The sequence below is a fragment of the Chlorocebus sabaeus genome, chromosome 11, assembly GCF_047675955.1.
Source record: "Chlorocebus sabaeus isolate Y175 chromosome 11, mChlSab1.0.hap1, whole genome shotgun sequence".
NCBI lineage: Eukaryota > Metazoa > Chordata > Mammalia > Primates > Cercopithecidae > Chlorocebus > Chlorocebus sabaeus.
In genome coordinates this window covers 88,478,041-88,503,691 of record NC_132914.1, presented here as the reverse complement: position 1 = coordinate 88,503,691, position 25,651 = coordinate 88,478,041, and the positions used below count along the sequence as shown (strand labels likewise).

At 34.9% G+C, this 25,651-nt stretch overlaps 1 protein-coding gene across 3 annotated transcripts in view; it reads left to right on the top strand.

The window, feature by feature from the left end:
* DCN (decorin) overlaps positions 1-24,006 on the top strand; it is a 37,673-nt gene extending 13,667 nt beyond the window's left edge. For all 3 annotated transcript variants that reach the window (XM_008004232.3, XM_037996719.2, XM_008004231.3), the window contains exons 3-8: positions 4,414-4,526; positions 10,261-10,474; positions 11,598-11,711; positions 15,822-15,915; positions 17,202-17,340; positions 23,014-24,006. In XM_008004232.3, the coding sequence (XP_008002423.1) occupies positions 4,414-4,526; positions 10,261-10,474; positions 11,598-11,711; positions 15,822-15,915; positions 17,202-17,340; positions 23,014-23,208 (869 nt within the window). In that variant the 3' untranslated portion in view covers positions 23,209-24,006. The remainder of the gene's footprint in view (positions 1-4,413; positions 4,527-10,260; positions 10,475-11,597; positions 11,712-15,821; positions 15,916-17,201; positions 17,341-23,013) is intronic.
* Positions 24,007-25,651: the final 1,645 nt, after the last annotated feature.

The following is a 25,651-nucleotide window of genomic DNA, read 5'->3' as shown; positions in this document are numbered from 1 at the left end:
CTCTCCTTTAAACTACAGACTCACAATTTCTTCGTTTTCTTTTGGAATTTAGAGGATTAATCAGATTCGGGATTAATTGTTTTTGACAATACAAACCTATGAATGGGGATGTGTTTCTTCATTTAGAAGCTTCTAATTGATCCTTTCCCAGGAGAAATATATGCCACGTAGAGAAACTCTTACTGCTGGAGTAGTCACCCTGTAAGACAGAAAAATCAGTCTTCTTTAGATATTTATGTGACAAAACGTGCTTCACAAATATGGCAAAAGCACTGAAGAAAGTGAGAGCAATTTTCAGGTGCAGATAATGGGAATGACATACGTGACAGTAAGTAGCATTCATTTATAAAATGTTCCTGGCCAACTGAGAATCGGGAAAAAATAGATAATCATTATAACCAGTTGTATCCTAATACTTCTGATGAAAATTAAAAATTCCTATGATAGCAAGTTATAGGGAGATGGTTACAACAGAACACGGCAGAAATGATCTCAAAGCCATACTCATAAACTTTTCATCATGGGACAGCAAGGCAGATAGACTTGAAAATTAATTAATCAGAAAGGCTCTTCCTGTTTTCAAAGCAGCCAGAGCAAATTGCTGATGTGAAACAATAATTAGTCCTCCTTACCAGGAAAAAAATAAATAAATACACTAACAAAACAAACAAAGACCCTGCAATACAGTACAGTATAGTTTAAACTTATAAATCTGTAGCCTATAAGAAGTTCGGCGGTGCAAGATTACTGTTATACACGGGTTATCAGGATGAATATTACAGAGGTGAGGAGATAACGCATATGCTTCAAGGGATTGTTAGAATGGAAATAGAAATAAATGAATAAGTGGAGTTTTAAATAAAATATGCATTGTATGAACAAAAATGAGTAGCTAGGAATGAGTATAATATACTCAAGGAATAGCTGTAGATCAACATAAGAAAATATGCACAATGATCAATTGCATGAATAAATGGCAAACCACGGCCAGGCACGGAGGCTCACACCTGTAATCCCAGCACTTTGGGAGGCCAAGGCTGTCGGATCATGAGGTCAGGAGATCAAGACCATCCTGGCTAACACGGTGTAACCCCATCTCTACTAAAAATACAAAAACTTAGCCAGGCGTTGGTAGCACACGCCTGTAGTCCCAGCTATTCGGGAGAATCTCTTGAATCCAGGATGTGGAGGTTTCAGTGAGCTGAGATGACACCACTGCATTCTAGTCTGAGCGACAGAGCAAGACATTGTCTCAAAACAATAACAACAAAAACAAACAAACAAAAAAACAAACAAAAAAAAACCCCACATACTTCTGGAGTGAGGACTCAGACTATCCTGGTTCTTGGTCTACTTTAGCCATGAGGCACCTTAGATAAGCTATTTAATTTCTTTGGGTTTCTGTTTCTTTACCTATGAAATGAGAAGATTAGATTGGCTTCAAATTCTCTGATTTCTGGGATAAGTAAACTTTTTTGAATGTTGAACACGCTAATTTCTCATTAAGGTCAATACCAAACCTAACAAAAGAAGAGCCTGTCATCTGCTACCATCATCATTTTTTAAAGAACGTGTATTTAAAAGTAGAAATGGACGTGAAGGCAGGAACTGGTCTCAGATGGTCTCAGAAATCGTGTGTGTGTGTGTGTGTGTGTGTGTGTGTATGTGGTGTGTCTCTGTGTGTGTGAGAGATAATTTAAACTAACCACACTGCTTTTATTGATTTTTTTTAAAATTTTGATATAGATTGCTAAAAACTTCATCACAGAGTCTGCCTAATCAGCATTTGGGAACCATAGACGAGCTGATATTTAAGGGCCCTTCCCTTTATGACATTCAGAGAACTCATAACAACTAGGGTCCATTCTCCATTATACTCTGCCTCTTGTCTTTGAGCAAGCTAGTTAACACTCCAATGCATTATCTACCCCTTACAGGTACAGCATATTACGGGGTCTGATGTCAGAACAATTATTTCAGGGGATACAGATAGGTATGCCAGAAAAAAAAGTCATGCTGGAAGCCAGGAGAGTTGTCATCTATTCCACATTTTGTCATTCCTAACTAGATAAATTTGTTCATGTTATGAAACTTCTTAAAAGAATTGTCTGAAAGTATGAGATTACCATACTGCCTTACCTCTCTCATTGGGTTGTTGTAAGGTAAATAATAACATATTTTCATTTTAAAAAATAAACTCTAAAACTAAATTATTAATAAAAAATACTAGTATGTGAAATCCCCCAAATAAACATAAATTTACTAATTCAGAGCAGGTTGTGGAACTATGATTTTAATCATTGAAATGGCTCTCCGAGAACTAAAATACAAGAATTAGAATCCTGAGGATGGTATTCCTTTTTTCTGAATCTCTAGAAATAAGATGTATATAAATTACCTTAAGTAGTTCCTATTGTTATAAAATTTTAGGATGACAATGTAATCAAAAGTGTCAGCCACCAGACACATCATTCTTTCCCTACACATTTGAAATTTTATCTGCAGTTTCGCATTGACAAAATGTTGAGAGTCACTAGAATTTAAGTTCACCAATGAATAAACGTAAGCATAAGTGGAAATTAGGACTTCGATGAAGGTGCCCAAGAAAGAATGATAAAATGTAGTAACTACCTTCCAAATGAAAAGAAGTTTGTCTTTTCTGGGTTGGAGAACACTAATTATCAAAGATTTGGCAGAAATCTACTATTCCTAATTGCATGAAATTAGCAAATTGACATTTCTGAAAATGGCAGTGATTACAACTGTACAGTGTCATTAAACAACCTCCTACAAGGTAACTGTTCTGGTATTTTACTGTTCATCACTGAAAACACTTAACTCTTGTTATTTTGATGGGAACTGTGTCTATGAAAGTTGTACATTTATGTAACATATTTACGTAAGTTCAGAATTACCTGTATTTTGATACTTAAATTTATGAAGATAGGTGGTCACTGAATTAAGAACACGCTTCCACCTGCAACCTCAACTATCGATGAAGTAGTGGTATTGTAAAGAAAAAATTATTTAGAAAAGACTCAGAAATAGGTAGCTTCAGGTATGTTTTCTGTAATTTTCGTGGAAGAAATGAAGACAGTCAAAATATGGCTACCATGGTGGTTTACAAGTATGTTTACATAAAACTCAAAATTGAAAAGTGATTTTTTCAACATGGCAGTAATTATACCCTGTTGTAATTTTATTTTACTTGAAAACGGTAAACTGAATTATATTTTTATGAAATCATGGGCAATGTCTACTTTGGTCCTGCTATATACCCAGGATCTAATAAATTTAGGCTGCCCAGGAGGTATTCAATAAAGGCTTGTTGAATTGATGAAAAAACAACCTTCAGTACTTCCAGTTTCAGATATGATGGAGAGATTACTTCTACTAAAGGTTAAAAACTATTTCTGATTTATGTTATGCTGTCTTAAAATACAGAAATGATCACATTAATTTGAGTTAATAGAACATCAAATTTTTACTTAATGTCCTACTTCAATATGAAACAATGGAAAAATGAAAAGCAAATGGCCTTTTTAAGTATTTTTCTCCATTGTGATTCACAATGATTTATTCAAAATAATTGCCTTCTGTGTAACTCTGGTTCATCCTTATATGACTAGCTGAATGACTATTAAAATATTTCTTAATACTATGGACCATTTGATTATTCAATGAATTTACACTTGCAACCTAAAAACAATAATTCAGTCAGTTAGACCAAAATCTGAAGTCCAAAAGTAATCCTTCATAAAATTAATTTAAGATACATCATACTACCAAATTTATTTCATTCTAAGTAGCCATATATCTATTGGTCATAAAATATCAACTGAAATTAATATTGTTTTGGCATTCTAATGAAAACTGAAAGAACCGTTATCCCAAAATGTTGGATAAATTTTCAAGATCCTGCCACAAGTTGATTATACATTTATATAATTTTAACTGTAGATCTGTGACAGGGTTAGGTTTATCAAAAAGATCTTTGTTACTGATGATTTGGCTAGAGTAATTATTGACACGTTATTTATGTAAAAATGTATAGATTTACAAATCACTTATGCTGACTATTTATCAAAATAACTACTTTTCAATACAACAAGAGGTAAAATATATAGATTTCATCCACACCCTAATGAAACACAAATGTTCCCCTAATGCAGAGGAGTAATTCCATGCGGAAAATATCATGTTGAGTTTATTATTAAATACAAAGAGTCATTTGACTTGGTTGCAAAAGATAAAGCAAAAATTTTACCCTACAATGAATGCAATTCTTAGAAGAAGAATTGTTGTTGTTAACATGATCATCACAACAATAGTTTTTTAGTAAATATATACTGTCTGATTCTGTAGCCATGTGTCCCTTCGACTCACCACACACTCCTATTACTCTTATGCTAGGTCTGGACAAAGTGCCAAAGGATCTTCCCCCTGACACAACTCTGCTAGACCTGCAAAACAACAAAATAACCGAAATCAAAGATGGAGACTTTAAGAACCTGAAGAACCTTCACGTAAGAACTATTTATTTTTAAATCACAATAAGATAGGACTCAAGGTATTTTTCAAAACACCACCTAGATAAGGCCAAGAGTACTATGCGCCAACAAAGAAGCACATTAGTGTTTATTAACCTCACTTTTTTAGCAGTGGTAGGGAAGCAAAGCATCATATTCATTAACCACTAACAATTTACCCAGCCTTTTATACATATACCCCATATATCTTAGGTATTTTATTCATAAAAATACTTTAGATCTTAATTCTGTCTCACGTTTTCGGGAATAAAAATTGTCTTTCAAATTAAGTTGTATTTTAATAGTGGAACAAAACACAAAATGGATTGATCCTAGCATTATTTTATTTCTTTGTTTCTTTTGTCTGTTTCCATGCATTTTCTAAGAGAGGTGTGAATGATGTTCTAAAATTTCAAAGATTGGAATCAAGTGAAAAAAAGATAATTATTCATATTTTATTTAGTAAAATATAATTCTGTCTTCATATGTATGTTTCTTGCTTTATAGTTAGGATTATGCATGCTGTGTCCTTATCTGTACGTTTATTTTGGTTTTCTCTTACCTCTCTACCCTATCATAATGTTCAGTCTATCACTCAGGATTTTATTAGAAAAGAGATGCCACTCACAAAGGGGTTTCATGGAGGAGATGTTATTGAAACCTCTATTTGCAAAGGGGCATGGGAACCCAACAAGGCACTGTGAGGCGCCCAGTCCCACAAAGGTCTAGAAGAATTTCAGGGTCTCAGAGCCATGGGAGAGGTGGGGAGCTATAGTTTCACTTCTTAATTTCCTGCCTGTGTCCCCTGTGGTTGAATCTACTTTGGACGAAAAGACAAGGGCATTTGATTAATGCATTGCCCAGAGGTCAGCTTCCCAGGACATGAGGAAGGGCCAAAAAGTACAAAGAATGAATATAGTGGTAGTTGGGAGAGGATATACTATGCAAGGGAAATGACCAACCCAATAAAATAGAGATAAGCCTTGCTAAGACAACATTCTGTAAGAGTAAATGCATCGTTTGTTCACATCGAACACCAGAATCACTATAAAATGCATTTTCTCACCCAGCTCTCTATCTGTGGGATGAGTGTGACATGGTCTTCCCTCAAAACATGAGGGCACATGAAATATAACTAAGCCAGACCTCAATGTCCAAAACAGATACTCTAGAAATCTCACCGTGTCTACTTCCATTCTGGTAGACCACTCTGAAGTACTGAGTCTGGTTCTTGGCATTTTAAGAAATGCATTAAAGAACATCTAGAGAAGGACGACCATGGAGATAAAGAATCTAGAAATTAGGTCTCACAGGCACAGTGGATGGAGAGGTGAATGTCTAAACTGAGTGTGGAGGGTCACTAATGGCACATTTGAAGGGCCATGTTGAACAAAAACGATTGTATTTACTTGCTTCAACTGCAAGATGACAGAATCGTCCTAGTGAGCAGAAATTTTAGAGAAGCAGATTTTTATTCAACATTAAAAATAAAATTTAAAGAATCAGAATTTTCAGAAAATAGAGAGACTTACCTAATGATTTGTTACCTGCCTGTGAAGATTAGAGTTCACAGCTTCGTATAATGAATGTCATAGGAATACATTCTTAATGTTGGGAACATAGACATACCAAACTGTAATTTCATATCTAGTTATTTATTTTAGTCATTATAGAAGATAATTGAGGAGGATATATCATGAGAATAGGCACTACTTAGTAAAGTATAAATATAAATCATCTGATATACATAAGCATAAAAAATATAGATACAAGGGAAATAACATAATATAAAATAGAATAAACTTGTCATAATTATTACAGTTAGTATAATGAAGATACCATTTAGTACAAACTTTCCAACAACCAAGATGGGAAAAGCAGTTAACATTTAGCCATTAGAAGAAAATATACCAGATTTTTTTAAAGGAAGAAAATTTTTTTTTTCTAAAATTTTACGACTCTACAAGGAATCATTTAAAAAATGCAGAAAGGCTGGGCACAGTGGCTCACACCTGTAATCCCAGCACTTCGGGAGGCCAAGGTGGGCGGATCACAAGGTCAAGAGATCAAGACCATCCTGGCCAACTTGGTGAAACCCCGTCTCTACTAAAAATAAAAAATTAGCTGGGCATAGTGGCGCGCTCTTGTATTCCAAGCTACTTGGGAGTCCGAGGCAGGAGAATCACTTGAATCCGAGAGGCGGACGTTGCAGTGAGTCCAGATCGCGCCGCTGCACTCCAGCCTGGACGACAGAGTGAGACTTCATCTCAAAAAAAAAAAAAAAAAAAAAAAAATTGATAGATAAAACAGTGCCATGATCAGTTTATTGATGTGTCCAACAATATAAGCACAATATGATATAAGTAGTGAGTGTTAAAGACATAAAGTAAAAGGAAAAATTAGGCATCATTATTTATCCAATTACCAGACACAGTTTTGAGAGAATATGCGAGGAAGGAATGTTAGATGATCAGCAGAAGTTTGAAAGGCAAAGAGAAAAGGACTTTCTGTACGAGAAGAAAGCAAAGGCGGAAGAAAATAAGCAGATAAATAAAAATACAAGTTGGCTAGAGTGAAAGAAACAGCTGAAACAATGGAGGAAAAGGACAAACTGGAGGTTCCAACCTTTGGGTCTCTCTGCCGATTAGAAACTTATTCACCAATTCCCTGCCTTCACCTTAAGGTTTTACTGGGAATGAGCTGATGGTGAAACCAGCAAAGTTTGTCAATGACTGTTTAAGCTACTGTTGGCATAAGTTTAAAAAGGAGACCATAAAAAAATGAATATTACTAAATTTAGATTACTAAAATATTTTTAAAACTTTTATTTGCGTAAGTTTGCCGTTTAGCTACTTTTTTAAAGGATGAAACATTCTTACTCTCATCTCAACTTCCTGTACATTTAAGTATAACTGAATATTAAAAAAAAAACCCTTTATATCCTTAAATAAGTGACATCTAGTGTCCGTGACATTCTTATTAAATCTGGCATTTGTAATAATGTGTTCTTTCTTTTCCCAAGTCTCCTTCTAACTATGTTTTTGAGCAGCCATCATCTTGACAATCTCTTTCTTTCTACTTCAAAGTATACATCAGATGAATAAAGAGAGTTCATTAGAGCCTTCAACCATTCAGAGGATGTTAAACAGCTATTTTTCTCTTACTCTTTCATTCATGATCCTTTCTGTCCTTGTTATTTTGCAAATAAACATCATAATTTCAGCTAGCAAAGCCACACTTAAGGAAGGAGAGAAATGAAAATTTAGCAAGGATTAAAATAGAAAGAATTTAACAGAATCATATTCCCTGTATGTACTTCATTATGAGTGGTACATGTTGCATAAGAGTAATTTTATACCTATATATAGTAGGAAAAGCTACATAATTGTTCTATAAAATGATGGAAAATTAAGTGTGGTAATGCCAACATTTACTATATTTTCTTTGAATTGAAGCTTAATAAGTTGAGTAAGGAACTTTTCTTAATTAAAAATCAACAAAAATTGTCAAAGACTGAGCAAAAGCAAACACTTGTTTAGCAGTTACTATATATACTAGGCACTGTTCTTAGTACCTTATATACATTAACTTATTTAATTCTTATAACTATTCTTATGAAGTAGTCACACTTGATATGTCCTTTAAATGGGCACAGAAAGGTTAAGTTACTTGCTCATAGTCACAGGCCAAGTAAGACTCAGAGCTTGAGATTCTAAACTCAAAATTCTGGCTTGAGTATGTGCACTAATAATCGCCTATAAATATAACTGTCACCAAAAAAGACCTTAGAACAATATTTGGTACAGTGTAATCCCTACATAAATGGCTTTGGAGAGAAAAAAATGATATTAAAAGTCAGGTTTTAAAAACATTTAACATAATACAGATTTTTCAGATCATGTTTAATACATTTAATTACATCACACTTTCAAAATTTTCCTCCATGGATAAGAATTGAATATTTCCTTTGCGATTTTCATTAGGCATCCACAATTTTGAATGTCTTGTAATGATATATGTCACCTCACTCCACTCAGCTTGCACTGGCTTTTCCCTGATTTGTGTTTATTAATGTCAACTGTTTTATGACCTTAACTCCCACAGGTTTTTGAACTTTTGGTTATTAATTGCAATGTGTTAGGATTTTGTATCAATCAACCAGTGTATCTTTCAGGATTAGTTAAAAGATTATATTACTTAATAAGAATGTTTAATTCATTGAGTAATGTGGACTATATGAGGATATACATACATTAATTAATCAGCTATTACCTTTAGAAAACATTCTTGCATTTCTGAGACTAAAAAGACTCGCTTTCCTGTTACAGGTCCCCTTCTGCCCCTCCACATTCTCATATATGTAAAACATATGCTACAATTGAAAATGTAAATTTCGACCTTAATAAGTTATTTTAAGTTCCTTATAATTAGTTAACAAAGTGGCTTGAATCATAAGTGGTTTTCTTAGACATACAGATAATTGAAAAAGAATAAAATAGTCCAAAAATAGGCCTAACAATTGTTATAAGCATAGTAACAATAAATTAGAGGTAATTTCTTATATAAGGAGAACTCAGAAATAAAAATCAAATAATTACCCAAAATATTAACGTATTTGTCATATAATATCTTTACACATAAAAAAGGCAAAAAAAAAAAAAAATCAGGAGAAAAATATGTTAAGGCTCTCTGTGTCATATTGACCATATCTTTATTCTCTAGATCAATTATTAAAATATATTAAAATTTAATAAACAAGAAGTATTTCTGATCAAGCAATCTCCTCTCTCCAAAAAATACAATAAATGGTAGGAAAATTACAAAAATAGCTTAACCTTTTTAAATGACAAGGAAATAGAAAAGCAATGAACTACAGCATGATATTATTTTGGTCATACTCTTAAGAAAGATAATATCAAATATTGCAAGGCTGCAGAAAAAGTTTAGTTCCTTGCATTGCTGATGATAGCATAAATTGGTATCATCCTTTTGTTGCGGAATCTGTGATCACAATCAATGAAGATGGACTTTTAGATTTAGAACCTGACTGTGGGATGGATGTCTGTGGCATTGATTATTTTCAGGTATCTTGGGTCATTTCAATTGTTAGGAGTATTTATTATTTAAAAATTACATACATATATACATGTACATATACATACATACATGTCTGTGTGTGTAGGGTGCATGTATGTTTATGGATATATTATACATCTTATTACATTTCCCTCCTCTTCATTCCTGATTTTCAGGTCCTGATATTATACTTTTTTTTTTTTTTTTTGAGATAATCTCTCCCTGTCACCAAGTCTGGAGGGCAGTGGTGCGATCTCGGCTCACTACAACCTCTGCCTCCCGGGCTCAAGCGATCCTCCTGTCTCAGCCTCCCAAGTAGCTGAGACTACAGGCACACACCACCACGCCCAGCTAATTTTTGTATTTTTGGTACAGATGGGGTTTTGCCATGCTGGCCAGGCTTGTCTCAAACTCCTGGCCTCAAGTGATCCACCCACCTTGGCCTCCCAAAGTGCTGGGATTACAGGCGTGAGCCACCACATCTGGCCTATACACTTCTTAAGTAAAGAACTAATGCTTAATTTTTTCTCCGATTTCTTGCAATTTTGTAGATTTCTCTGCTATCCCTATGAATGGAATGAACAAACATGCACTCATTTTGCATGTATGTGGAAGGTTTTGGATCTAAGGAGATGTTTTTCTTCACTATCTACAGGCATTGATTCTTGTCAACAATAAAATCAGCAAAATTAGCCCTGGAGCATTTACACCTTTGGTGAAGTTGGAACGACTTTATCTGTCCAAGAATCAGCTGAAGGAATTGCCAGAAAAAATGCCCAAAACTCTTCAGGAGCTGCGTGCCCATGAGAATGAGATCACCAAAGTGCGAAAAACTACTTTCAATGGACTGAACCAGATGATTGTCATAGGTACAGACATTTTTATAACTTTAAGACCAAAACTCAAGTTTTACCTTAAGAGATTTCAACTGGGTTTTAGGTGCAGTAAGGTAAATCAGCTACGACCTACATGCCTGGAGCCTATGTGATTTTTAAGAGCAGGGCCAAGAGAAATTGGGATTTTGAATCTGGACCTTACAGTGATGTTTTTATGTCTGTCCTTGAGTATCTGAGAATACGGAGAAAACCCTGGGGCTGAAGTTACCCTACCACATGCACAATATGCAAAAATGAGTTTAAATAGTGCTTAACTAGAGATATTTTGAGATACGTTTTCATTTTGGGGACCTGTTGTATTCTAAACACTCATAAATCATTTGCTTTAAAAATATGTTATGGCTGGGTGTGGTGGCTCACGCCTGTAGTCCCAGCACTTTGGGAAGCTGGAGCAGGATATCACGAGGTCAGGAGATCGAGACCATCCTGGCTAACAAGGTGAAACCCCGTCTCTACTACAAATACAAAAAATTAGTGGTTGCGGGGGCCTGTAGTTCCAGCTACTAGGGAGGCAGAGGCAGGAGAATTGCGTGAACCCGGGAGGCGGAGCTTGCAGTGAGCCGAGATCGCGCCACTGTACTCCAGCCTGGGCGACAGAGCAAAACTCCGTCTCAAAACAAAACGAAACAAAACAAAACAAAAGTTATAATGTTTCACTAAACATATAGTAAAAATTGTAATTTTATTATTGGCTTATAAAGTGCTAGATTGAAATTCTTTAACAAAATTTTAAAACACCTTAGGAAAGTAATAACATAAGATGGGAATTGTAAACTTGCTTTAGTTGATTTCTGGGCAAACCTGTGTATTCATCTTAAATAATTTTATTGTTATTGCTTTCACTAATAGTCTTTTTCATAAGCCATTATTATTCATAAGTCATTGTTGGTTTGGCTTTTATTTGTTTTAATAAGGGAAATTTTTATCCCATTTTGCTATTCTCCTGAGGAGCATGCCCTTTAATTTCACTTTTGTTTTTTAGTCAAGTTGATATTAATCCCTATTTCTTTATAGATTGCTTGCTGAAACAGATACTACAGTGACTAGTAATATCCTAGAATTTCCTCTAAAAACCTTCCTCTTATTACATTTGTAGAACTGGGCACCAATCCGCTGAAGAGCTCAGGAATTGAAAATGGGGCTTTCCAGGGAATGAAGAAGCTCTCCTACATCCGCATTGCTGATACCAATATCACCAGCATTCCTCAAGGTGATAGAAGATTCTCCAAAACATTTTGAAAAATTTAAATTCAAAGACTTTAATTAAAAAAAAAAATCTTGTGGAAACTTGAATTGTCACTTAAGAGACCAACCTTATTTCCAGCAAATTCTCTATTACTGTTAGTGTTTCATCCAGTGTTTACATTTCCAGCAAATTCTCTATTACTGCTAGTGTCACATCCAGTGCTTCAGTCTGGGGCCACTGGGCCATCCAGGCTCATTGTAGACATGGGTAGACTCCTGTTAATGTCTACTCTAAGACACAACTTAATGCACAGTGATTTTATAATATTGTGAAATCACAAAGAAAAAGTATATTTATTTAAAAAATTAACATGCCTTGGTGTTTGCAAAAAAAAAAAAAACAAGACATATGGGAGTACCTCTGAAATTAATCCAGTTTTCACCTTGGGTCTGTAATACCTTAGGGAATTCTTTTCCAGTTATTAATATCTGAATGATAGTGGTAGTTGTGTGTTGTGAAGAGTGTAGATTTTGGAGTCAGTTTGCTGGAGCCCAAATTACCATCAAATTGTTCAAAGACTTTGAAAAAGTTATTCATTAGTCCTCTATCTCTTTATCTGTCAAGTGGAAATAATACTGCTGTCCACTTCATCAAGTTGTTTTAAAGTTAAATAAATAATTAGAGAAATATTTAGGATATAGATAAGTAGGGAATTAATATAACTCTCTATTATGAATTAAAAATGTTCTGAACAATCAGTATGTGTAGGCGATGTACCACACACTTAAGACAGGGCAGGGAATAGGATATGCTACATGCCTTTAGGAGCTTACTGTCTAAAACAAAGCCAGACAAATACACAGCAATGACCGCATAGCCACAAGGGTAATTTCATTGTTCCAAGGGATTCCCAGGAGAGGCACAAAAACCGGTCTTTGTGAATTAGAAAAGGCATCAAACCACCAATAAAAAAATTCCTCTAACTTGCACATCATCCCTACTCTTGGTTTTTCAGTCTCACAAAAGCCCTCTATATTCTCTAGTTTTACCCTCAGTCTGTCCCTTTCTCAACTTAGATGCCTTGTTCTTGAGTGCCTACAAAAATGTAGGCATTTGGCCACAGAAAACATCAGTTGTGCTTTATTGTTCTTTAATAGAAATTTTGACTCCTGAAAGTACATATTCCATAGGATGCTTTCTTACCACCCCTTGCCCTATCCCTAGTCTTTTGAATACAGAGCATGCTCTTGACTCCCTTAGTAGCAACTACTGGGATAGGTAGATACGTAGATGATAAAGACTGATTTATAATTTATAAAGCACTTTCATGTTGAATCTCCAATTTGTTGCATGTAACAAGTGATCTTTTGCTATCTCCAGTGCAGGAATGAAATATTTATATCTCAGATAGATATAAATTGGGGATTTAGAGAGAGAGATTAGATAGATAGATCTTGCTAAAATTCTTGCTGAAATTTATTTCATACAGCCAGATGACTTACATTTAGCACAGCCTCAGACTTTGCTGTCCCTCTTAATGCATGCTCCAAAATATCCTTCACTCATACCTTTTATCATTTCATGATCTCTTTTCCTTTACTTTGCTGTGTCTTCTATCTATCCCAGGTATTCTTTCCTCATCATTTATAGCTTGCTTTTATTTACCACCACTTAATAGAAAAGTTAAGTAACTACAATTTATTAAGCATGTATTTAGTTCCGTGTATCATGCCAAACGCTTGTCATGGAGTCTTTTATATGATTCTTACAACATCCCTATATAGTAGTGTTATCATTCCCATTTCATAAAAGTGGAAAATGAGGCTTAAACAGGTAAAGACAATTATAATTAAGTTCTTAGAGTTAGGAAGCGGCAGAGATGGAATTGTGTGGTGCTGATGTCAGAACTCGTGTGTTTAACTATTTCGCTGTGTTGGCATATTAAGTCCTCCTTTCTATTCATCATTAACGCCTATCTAATACATGATTCCACCTTGCTTAGGCTGGGATACTTATGCCTGAATATCAGCAACCTCCTGGTGATATTTTCTCCCATCACTCATGGAAATGGAAAGGCAGTAGAAAGTAGTGTAGAGACTATAAAAATCATACTTTTAGACCAACCTGGGTGAGAGACCTAACTCAGTCATTTAGTTGTACTGTGACTTTAGGATAATTATTCTGCATTCCTATAACCTCAGGTTTGTTATCTGTTACATGGAGCTATTAATAACACCTATCTACTAGGATTATTGTGAGGATTACTATGTAGAAGTAAGGCTTGTAAGGTACACGCGAGTACTTGGTCCAATATAAACCTCAATATATTTTATCTTAAAAAAGGAAAAGAAAAAAGAAAATTTAAAATAAAAATAAATAAATAAAAGAACTAGAGTATGGGTTCTTTTACTCAATGCCACAGTGGCAGAAGCTAATGATGCACTTTATAAATTTGTCTATCTCAAACCTTTGCTAAGTTTTCTCCCATAGTCAAACTTCTTCCTAACTATAACTTTACATTTGGGAAACTGACATCCCAAAAAGGGAGCCACTTTGAAACTAAGTAAGGGTGATGGATGTGATAGCAATTGGTGTCCTAGAGGCACTGCATTAAAAAATACACATATCTTCATGGCGATAGAGAAGAAAGGGTGTGTATAAAACTTGCTCTGTTATATACACACTTGCTCTACTATGGGGGTATTTAAAAGCATATTTGTTTATTCTCAGAAGAATCAAGTGGTTGAAATCCCTCATTCCCAGAGTGATTGTGATGTCCTAATATTTATTTATAAGAAAAATGTACTTGTTATTTCATTTCCTCCAGTTAAGAACATGCTATTTTAACTTCTTTTTTGCCATCTATAAGCATATTACATTCCCTACCTAATAGAAAGATAATCTACAAAATTTGTAACTTTGAGTCTTATTTCTTTATCTGTGAAAGGGGTCGAGTGACGAATAGTTTATATTTTGAGAAGCTTAAAGGATTTGAGGTAGGAAAAGTGCCAAGGTCAATGTTCGATGAGTAACAGACATACAATAAATAGATGTTCCTTTTCCTAGCAGCTACCACACAAAATATGCTACCATAGGAAACTAAGAAACATTTTCAAGTCAAATATGGACTAAACTATTCTATTAAATGGACAATATTAACAGAATTCAGTGTGATATGATAAAAATTTTAGAGAAAATGAAACCTATGGTTTTTCAATTCTGTGTCTTTATAGACAAATAGCCAAGACTTTCTGCCAATCAGATGCTCTTTCTACACATAACCAATTTGCTATTTTCTCTGTATCTATTGCTATTAAGTGGAACAATATGCTATTTTAAAAGCTGTATAAAATATAATACATCCTCAGACGCTAGGAGGAAATGAAAATAAAATATTTAAACTTTTATATTTATGATACTCAATCTTTGGAAATTACAGCCATGCAAGTACTATGTAGAGGTTTAGTGGGTACTTTGGATCTGAAATTATTCCCCCAAGTGTTCCACATATGGTAGATCACTTGATTATAGACCTCTCCACTCCTCCTGCATAAACATTCTGGATTTAATAGGCATGAGTAAACGTTAGCTGTTTCTACACAGACATTTTGCAGAGGTTTTTGATGTTTTTATGGAAAAGTCAATTAAGGCTAAGACCAACATAGCATATCAGTGTTAATTTTTAATGATGCTCATTAATGAAATAGACAATTAAGTTTGTATATGGGTTTGATTTATATGTAATCTCTTCATTATGTTCGAATAGTGACCTTCCCACTTTACAGTTACTATCTTTTATCAATGTCAATTTTAGCCCATTAACAAAGGTGGAAGAGAGTAATGAGACTCAGCATTGACTTCAGTTCTTCTATTCCAAGAACAAAAATCGACTACTTGATAAAAATAATCCAGGTTTTTGTTAAAGTCAACCTAAGAGAAAAATAGTAAGGGCTTCCACTACTTCCAAAAGCACACATTATTATAAAAGGGATGAAAAAAAAGATAAGTAAAACTGATTCTTTGAAACCGTGTATCTTTTAGAAAATTGATGGCATATGTCTTCTTTAAGTCTGTCCACATTCCATACTTACAATGTTTATCTGCTAATTCAACATCTTCAACTTCACATTCCAGGTCTTCCTCCTTCCCTTACTGAATTACATCTTGATGGCAACAAAATCAGCAGAGTTGATGCAGCTAGCCTGAAAGGACTGAATAATTTGGCTAAGTAATAATCTTTCATTACATTCTATCAGAACAATGGCTAGGTATATTAGTGCTTATATGGTAAGAATTACAAATGTGATTATTGATTTTTGACTGTACTACATTTTCGCTGCTGCTGTTGTTTCCAATAATCTCAAACTTCAGCATATCTAATGATTTCTTGAGAAGAAGCCCATGAAATAGTTACACTTACTAAAACCACCAAGATCAGCCTCACATTTTATTAATACTACGCTGTTTATAGATTAGTTATATTTTATACACAAAGTGTGTGATTAAATCAGTATGTGCATTTAGTATGTTCTAACTTAGTTGCATCAAACAGAAGGTTAAGTAAATTATAACACAGTTTCCAGAATTTGAAAATACATTAAAATGAAGTCTACCAAGACAGAGAAATATTGAGCATCACACAAATTACTATTTTAATAGTTATGAGATTCTCTAACCCTCTCTTCTCTGAAAAGTTTAAAATAAAATATCTCTGGACATTTAATGTAGATCAACAAAAGAAAAGCTTTTGTTTTTGTTGTTGTTGGCCCTTCTTAATGATTTTTTTAAAAAATAAGTGATACTAGTACTTGTCCTGGTTTCAAACATAACTTCAATCTGGCAAACGTTTTCATTTGTCTTCAAGGAACACTATGTTATTTTTTATGTGTATATATTACTGACTGTCCCTACAGAGAAGCACAATATCATGTCAGATTTACTCACTCCTGTTTTTATATATACATTTCATGGTGGGTAAATAAATATAAAATATATCTTTGAATATATATATATGTATATATATGTGTGTGTGTGTATAATCAACTCCTTTACTAGATAAAATATTCTTTGATGGGAAAAGTGGTTTTTGATCCATGAGACCTCTGTCCCTCACAGTGCCTAACATAATATCATGCACATAATAAGTTTTCAAGAGCATTTGTTTATTAAATATACAAATAAATATTTGAATAAGTGAACGGTTTTTAAAAATAAGTTATTAGGAATATTATGTTCTAATAATATTAATAACTTAGGATATTGTAAGGAATAGGAGACTATGTCCAATCACGTTCTGTCAGATGAATCTCAAAGAGAGTGACTTTGAGCCGAGACTTTAATAATACATGGGCTTTGTCCAGGCTCAGAGAGGTTGGAGAAAGCACTCCAAGAACTGGGAACAGTTAAGTACAGAAACAAAAAATGTCCTTTCCTATGGACTTGATTAATTACACAATGCATGTAAGAAAGGCGTCCATGTGTGGTGTTTGCTTCCATTTCTGCTTTCTGTTGCAGGTTGGGATTGAGTTTCAACAGCATCTCTGTGGTCGACAATGGCTCTCTGGCCAACATGCCTCATCTGAGGGAGCTTCACTTGGACAACAACAAGCTTACCAGAGTACCTGGTGGGCTGGCAGAGCATAAGTACATCCAGGTAATGCAAAGCCACTGCTTATGTGAGGAATATCCAGGGAGCAAGACTCCCATCCCACTTATAGGATGCTAGGAGGCAGGAAGCTCTTCTTAGAACTTTTTTTTCAGAGTGTCTTAGTTAGAATTTCTATGACAAAATACCATTAAAAAATTAAATCAAGAAGCACAACTTACATTAGCTAGATTTCAATAAAGTTTTTGATTTAAAAATATGGAGATGAAACTTAGAGTCTTTTGTAATGCTGGTTTTTTTCAGTAGGGGTGGTGTTGGTGGTGGTGCCATAGTGAGTAGGGGGAGTTTGAAGCCCCAAGTAAAATCAAAATTCTTTTTTTTCACCGTCATTATTAATTTTAGTTTTCAAATTATTCAAGAATTGACTAGGAGGAGCTTCTATGGTCTAGCTCCTGCCTCTTTTTGGCATGGCCTCATCATTTTTCCTTTATTTCCTCTAAAAAAAAGAGATACATTTGCAGAATGTGCAAGTTTGTTATATAGGTATACATGTGCCATGGTGGTTTGCTGCCCCTATTGACCTGTCCTCTAAGTTCCCCCATCACCCCCTACACCCTGTTGTGTGTTTTGTTACCCTCTGTGTCCGTGTACTCTCAATGTTCAACTTCCACTTATGAGTGAGAACATGCAATATTTAGTTTTCTGTTCCTGTGTTAGTTTGCTGAGGATAATGGCTTCTAGTTTCATTTATGTCCCTGCAAAGGACATGATCTCATTCCTTTTTATGACTGCATAGTATTCCATGGTGTATATGTACCACATTTCCTTTATCCAGTCTATCATCGATGGACATTTGCATTGGTTCCATGTTTTTGCTATTGTAAATAGTGCTGCAATAAATATATGTGTGCATGTGTCTTTATAGTAGAATGATTTATATTCCTTTGGGTATATACCCAGTAACGGGATTGCTGGGTCAAATGGTATTTCTTGTTCTAGATCCTTGAGGTATTGCTACACTGTCTTTCACAATGGTTGAATTAATTTACACTCTCACTAACAATGTAAAAGCATTCCTATTTCTCCACAGCCTCATCAGCATCTACTGTTTCCTGACTTTTTAATAATCACCATACTGACTGGTGTGAGATAATATGTCATCTCCAGCCACAGGGAATCATTAATCTATTTTATCATTGTTGTTTGTTTCATAGACCACAGTTTTGTGTAGATTCTGAGAATTCTTTAACATCTATAAATTTTATAATTTTATAAAACTTTGGTTTTATAATCTAATTCTGAGATAATCCTAGTATATGATATGAGTCTAATTCATTTTCTGTATGTGGATAGCAATTGTCCCAATGCCATTTGCTGGAAATAATATTCTTTCTCCAATGAATTGTCTTATCTGTTGAAAATCACTCGATCATAAATGTAAGGGTTTATTTCTGGACTTTCAGTTCTATTACATTTATCTATATGTCTAGTCATATGACAGTATTATACCTTTCAATTACTGCAGCTTTGGATTAAGTTTTGAAATTAGAAAATGTAGGTTCTCCAACTTTGTTCTTTTTTTTCAGTTATTTTGGCTATTCTGGTTCCTTTGCATTCCGTATCAATTTTATGATCAACTTTTTCATTTCTGGAAAAATATTCTTGTAAAGCTTTGAAATGTATTGTTTTGAATCTACAGATCATTGGAAAGAATTACTATCTTAATAATATTGAGTCTTCCACGTCACAAACAAGGGTTATTTATATCTTCTTTTCTTTTTCTCAACAGTTTTTGTCATCTTTAGCATACATGTCTTGCAATTATTTTACTACATTCACTTTTTTCATTCTTTTTGATGCTGTTTTGAATTACTTTTTTGTTTGTTTGTTTGTTTGTTTTTTGTTTTGAGATGGAGTCTCGCTCTGTCGCCCAGGCTGGAGTGCAGTGGCGCGATCTCTGCTCACTGCAAGCTTCGCCTCCTGGGTTCACGCCGTTCTCCTGCCTCAGCCTCCCGAGTAGCTGGGACTACAGGCTCCCGCCACCACGCCCAGCTAATTTTTGTTTTTCTATTTTAGTAGAAATGGGATTTCACCGTGTTAGCCAGGATGGCCTCGATCTCCTGACCTCGTGATCCGCCCGTCTCGGCCTCCCAAAGTGCTGGGATTACAGGTGTGAGCCACCGCGCCCAGCCTGTTTTGCATTGTTAATCTTTTTTATTTGTTTGCTGCTAATGTATAAAAATACAATTGATGTTTATATATTGAGCTATCCTGGTACTATCCCAAATTTGTTTTTAGTTGCAGTAATTTTTGTGAGTTCCTTTGGATATTCTATATTTAGGATATATTATTTGCAAATAGACAGCTTTAGTTATTTTATTTGGATTCTTTTAGGTCCCCCCTCTCCCACAACCCACCCATTGCATTGGCTGGAATTTCCAACGCAATGTTGCATAAAGGTGATGAAATTAAACATCTTTGCCCTATTTGTTAGTTTAGGAGGAGGGGGCATTCGTTTTACCATTAGTTACGATGTTAGCCACAGGTCTTCCATAGGTGTTCTTTATCAAGTTGAGGAAGTTCCCTTCTATTTCTAGTTTACTGAAAACATTTATTATGAATTTTTTTTTCTTACATGTTTTTCCTGCGTCTATTGAGATAATCATGCAAGTTTTGGCCTTTATATGTTTGATATAGTGTATTACGTTGATATTACTTTGATTTTCATACGTTAAACCAATTTTACAACCCTGAGATAAATCATTTTTGGTCCCATAGTAGAAAATCATTTTATATGTTGTGAAATGTAGCTTCCTAACATTTTGTTAGAGATTTTTTGTCCATATTCATAAGAGAGATTTGAATACATTTTTTTTTCTTATGATGAATTTTGTCTGGCTTTGGTCTTAGAAAATATTGACCCCATAGAATGAGTTTGGAATCTACTTTTATTTTGCTCTACACAGACTAATACTTATGTCTTGATATTTTCTTCTCTCACTTTCAAGATTAACCATAAATGCTCACCAAACACCCCTTCCTATAGTTGTTAATCACTACTGGAATATAGAGGATGGTAAATGACAACAAGAAACTTCCAAAAGATGAGAATCATAAACCACGTATATAAGTGTTGCTTTCACTTTAATATTCCTTGTTTTCCTGTTTTTATATGACATCTACTTTTAAGCCCTTACAGAAACAAAGCCATTTTCACCAGTACATGAATGTGAATGTCCTAGTGGGTAGAGCAAATATTTCAGATTTTTTTTTTTTTTTTTTTTTTTTTTTTGAGATGGAGTCTCGCTCTGTCACCTAGGCTGGACTGCATGCAATGGCACGATCTCAGCTCACTGCAACCTCCGACTCTCGGGTTCAAGCAATTCTCCTGCCTCAGCCTCCCGAGTAGCTGAGATTATAGGCATGTACCGCCATGCCTGGCTAATTTTTGTATTTTTAGTAGAAACGGGGTTTCACCATGTTGGTCAGTCTGGTCTTGAACCCTGACCTCGTGATCCACCCGCCTCAAACTCCCAAAGTGCTGAGATTACAGACATAAGCCACCACGCCTAGACTTTCAAGTTATTTTTTTAAGGGAGTACTTCATAGGTTTCATAGCTCACTTAAGACCTTGTTGTCTTAGCGTTATATTTTAACCTTGCTTGTATCATTTCAGAGAAGATGCTTCTTGACCTACAGAACTTATATCCACAAAGTGAAGTGTAAACTCACTTCTAACGTTCTTTGTATAAGTCTGGTATTTAGTGACCCTAAGAAAATCTATGGACAAATTACCATTATCTTAAACATGATTGTAAAACAAAATTCAGAAAAAAATCTCTGATTAATTTTATTGCACTGTATTCGTCAAGTAAAATGTATTATGTAAAATACATGTCTGTTAAAACTTCCTAGGTCTATTCATTCTAAATGCTGTGATATTTAAATATTTAAGAATTTCTTGGAATTCCTGATTCTTTATTTCAATTCCTGTACTTTACGCTCTCTTTTTCTTTTTCACTACACAGCACTTTCTTGTTCTATATAATTTTGTTAAAAGGTTTATATATTTTTTTGCCCTGAAAACATAATATTTCATGTAGACCCAATATAGTCATGTAGACCTGATATATGAAATAACATTTATTCCTTCAACACATATTTATTGAACACCTGCTCTGTTCTAGTACTGGAGATACAGCCATAAATGAGCAGAACCATTCCTGTCTCATGGAGCTTTTACTCTACAGGAGAGAAACAAACAATAGCAAATAAGCATAATATGCTATATATTGATAATGCTATGAAGAAAAATGCAGAAATGTAATTCTGCCACAGAGAATGACAGAATGGGGTGGTCAGGGAAGGTCTGTCTGGTAAGAAAAAGTGAATTACATGAGGCAGGAAGCCTTGCAGACACCTTAGAAATTATGCCAGGTTGAGTTAATAGTGTTGACAACTTAAGAAGAGATCATGCTTTGTGCATTAGAAGAGCAGCAAGTAGACCAGATGATTGACTTGTACAGTAAGAGAAGAGGAGGTCAGAGTAGAAGGATGTCAGACCATGTAGGATTTGTAGACCCCTTTGAGAACTTTAGATTTTATTATTCTGCATGAGATGGGAAACCACTGGAGTTCTGAGGCAAAGAACATATAATTTGGTTTACTTTTTAAAGCAATTGCTCTTAGAGCTTAAAAAAAAAGGATACACTTTGGGAGGCCGAGACGGGCGGATCACGAGGTCAGGAGATCGAGACCATCCTGGCTAACACGGTGAAACCCCGTCTTTACTAAAAAATACAAAAAACTAGCTGGGCGAGGTGGCGGGCGCCTGTAGTCCCAGCTACTCGGGAGGCTGAGGCAGGAGAATGGCGGGAACCCGGGAGGCGGAGTTTGCAGTGAGCTGAGATCCGGCCACTGCACTCCAGCCTGGGCCACACTCCGTCTCAAAAAAAAAAAAAAAAAAAAAAAAAAGGATAAAATTTCGGAAGGCAAAAGGGGAAGCAGGAAGAATAATCAGGGCAACTTCAATCATTTGGAAAGAAACAATGGTGACTTGGACAAGGCTGTAGGAGTAGACATGGAGAGAAGAACTAGATTAAGTGTACATTTTGAAGGCTAAGCTAGCAAGATTTGTTGTTGATTATGTAGAGAGCATAAGGGAACTGGAGCTCAAGGATAATGACAATGTATACAGCTTGAGCATCTGAAATGATTGGCATGCAATTTATTGAGATGAGGAAGACAAGACCAAAGAAGGGAAAAACAAATTTTCAAAAGGAAGGGAGAAATCAAAAGTTTAATCTGAGAAGTAATCAGTTATTCAAAGTGGGGCCGGTTGCAGTGGCTCACGCCTGTAATCCAAGCACTTTGGGAGGCTGAGGTGACTGGATCACTTGAAGTCAGAAGTTCGAGACCAGCCTGGCCAACATGGTAAAAACCCATCTCTACTAAAAACAAAAATTAGCCAGTCATGGTGGTGTGTGCCTGTAGTCCCAGCCACTCAGAAGGCTGAGGCAGGAGAATAGCTTCAACCTGGGAGGCAGAGGCTGCAAGGCACTGAGGTCACGCCACTGCACTCCAGCCTGGGTGACAAAGCAAGACTCCATCTCAAAAAAAAAAGTGAAGGATTAAAAAATAATAAAAAGAATAAAATATTTACCTGAAGGGCCTCAACATATTTAGAGAATGATAATTATCTTCTGTCATTTCATGTTGTAGGTTGTCTACCTTCATAACAACAATATCTCTGTAGTTGGATCAAGTGACTTCTGCCCACCTGGACACAATACCAAAAAGGCTTCTTATTCGGGTGTGAGTCTTTTCAGCAACCCGGTCCAGTACTGGGAGATACAGCCATCCACCTTCAGATGTGTCTACGTGCGCTCTGCCATTCAACTCGGAAACTACAAGTAATTCTCAAGAAAGCCCTCATTTTTATAACCTGGCAAAATCTTGTTAATGTCATTGCTAAAAAATAAATAAAAGCTAGATACTGGAAACCTAACTGCAATGTGGATGTTTTACCCACATGACTTATTATGCATAAAGCCAAATTTCCAGTTTAAGTAATTGCCTACAATAAAAAGAAATTTTGCCTGCCATTTTCAGATCATCTTTTGAAGCTTTCTGTTGATGTTAACTGAGCTATTAGAGATATTCTTATTTCACTAAATGTAAAATTTGGAGTAAATATATATGTCAATATTTAGTAAAGCTTTTCTTTTTGAATTTCCAGAAAAAAATAAAAAGAGTATGAGTCTTCTGTAATTCATTGAGCAGTTAGCTCCTTTGAGATAAAGTCAAATGCCAAACACTAGCTCTGTATTAATCCCCATTATTACTGGTAAGCCTTATTTGAATGTGTGAATTCAATACAGGCTATGTAAAATTTTTGGTAATGTCATTATTTTGAAAAAATAAATTTAAAAATACATTCAAAATTACTATTGTATACAAGCTTAATTGTTAATATTCCCTAAACACAATTTTATGAAGAGAGAAGACATTGCTTTGTTGACAATAACAGTTTATCTTTTCAAGTTCTCAGCTATTTCTTCTACCTCTCTCTGTCTTACATTTGAGTATGGTAACTTATGTCATCTATGTTCAATGTAAGCTTATAAAGCACAAAGCATACATTTCCTGATTGGTCTAGAGAACTGATGTTTCAATTTACTCCTCTGCTAAATAAATATTAAAACTATGATGTGACTTCATGTAATCAGACTGAACATTTCTACAATTACTAGATGTATTAGACATAAGTATTTTCTTTAGTTAAACCACCAATGTTAGAAATGTTTTCTGTAGAATTTAGAAACAGCTACCAATGTAGACAATTTAATAAGCCTGGGGATGATTTACTTCGAGTAGACATTTATCAAATTGTACATTTGTGCTATCAACAGTTAATAAGCAAATATGTGGAAATAGTTTTTGTCTTCTATGAAGTTGGATATTTGATGGTTAAAGGCCCTATAAATCATAGTTTCATATGGGAAAAATAATTGAAATACTACAGGATAAATTTAAATAATTTATTAAATGCAGCAAATACTTGATATATGGTGGAATAAATTTTATCACAGAAATATATGCAAGTTACAGTAGAGGTTCACATGAGGGGTAATCAATTCCGCTAATAGCAGAATGAGTGCAGTGGAACACGAACAACTTGAGGAGATAACAGTTGAGGTGGGTTTCTGTAGATGCATAATAGTCCAAGAGCAAGATTGGATGGGGAGGCACTATTCAAGACAGGGACTAAGTTCCAAATCCAAGAGGTATGTCTGGATACATCTCTGACAGGTTGGCATAAAGAAAGCTTAAACTCTTTTTCTTTTTCTGAAACAGAAGCAATAATTTTCATTTACATTTGATATATCTCGAGCTAATATTAACATTAGGGAAAGTTACTGTTTTCCATCTTTCCACATTCTTGCAGGACCATAAAATTGGAATTTTCCAGTATGTTTTATAAGAGTGGGGGAACCTCTCTTTTTCTTCTCTTTTTCATCTCCCAAGAAATCCTCCTGTCATGACTACAGTTGAAGAGGTGGTTTCTACTGGAACACGTTCAGGAATTCAAGGTGCATGTCCGTCAGTGGACATTTTGTTGTTGTTCAGAGCTGGACCTTGAATGATGCATCCTTCTCTCTGTTGTAACCGTGAATAATGCACCCTTCATGCTATAGCCTTTACCGATTCACCCTTCTTATTGTAACCTTGAATGATGCACCCATTATGGTGTAGCCTTGAGTTATGCACCCTTCATGTTGTAGCCTTCAGTGATGCACACTCTATGTTATAGCCTTGAACACCCTTTATGTTGCAGCCTTTCTCTTATGAGGAAAAGCCTGCAGTTATCTTGCTGCTTAATTGACAACTGTGGTGAGAAATAAGTAGAAATCTAAAGACAGGAAGACCATTTTGGACACTTATCTGTAAGGCAGATTCAACACACTTTTCCAGTAGTCAAGCTATTTCTAATTTGGTTCAATATCAAAATGAGAGACAGTCCTGATTCTCCAGTACTCTTAAGTGTCAACACAACTTCCCCCCATATATATATTTATATATATACACACACATATATATATCTTTATATATTTTTTTGTATATATACATATATGTATCTTTATTTCCTTTGAAATAAAGATAAATATAGCTCATTTCTTTGACTTCCACACTTACTGTTTGCATGACTAAGGGAAGTTAGTTAACCTTTCTGTGACTCATTTCCTTGTCCATAAAATGAGAATATTAAGTGTACATGTCTTATGGATTGGTATGTAAATTCAGTTAGCGAGTGTAGAGTATAACTTTTAGGTAAACATAGAGTAAATGGAAAGGGCTC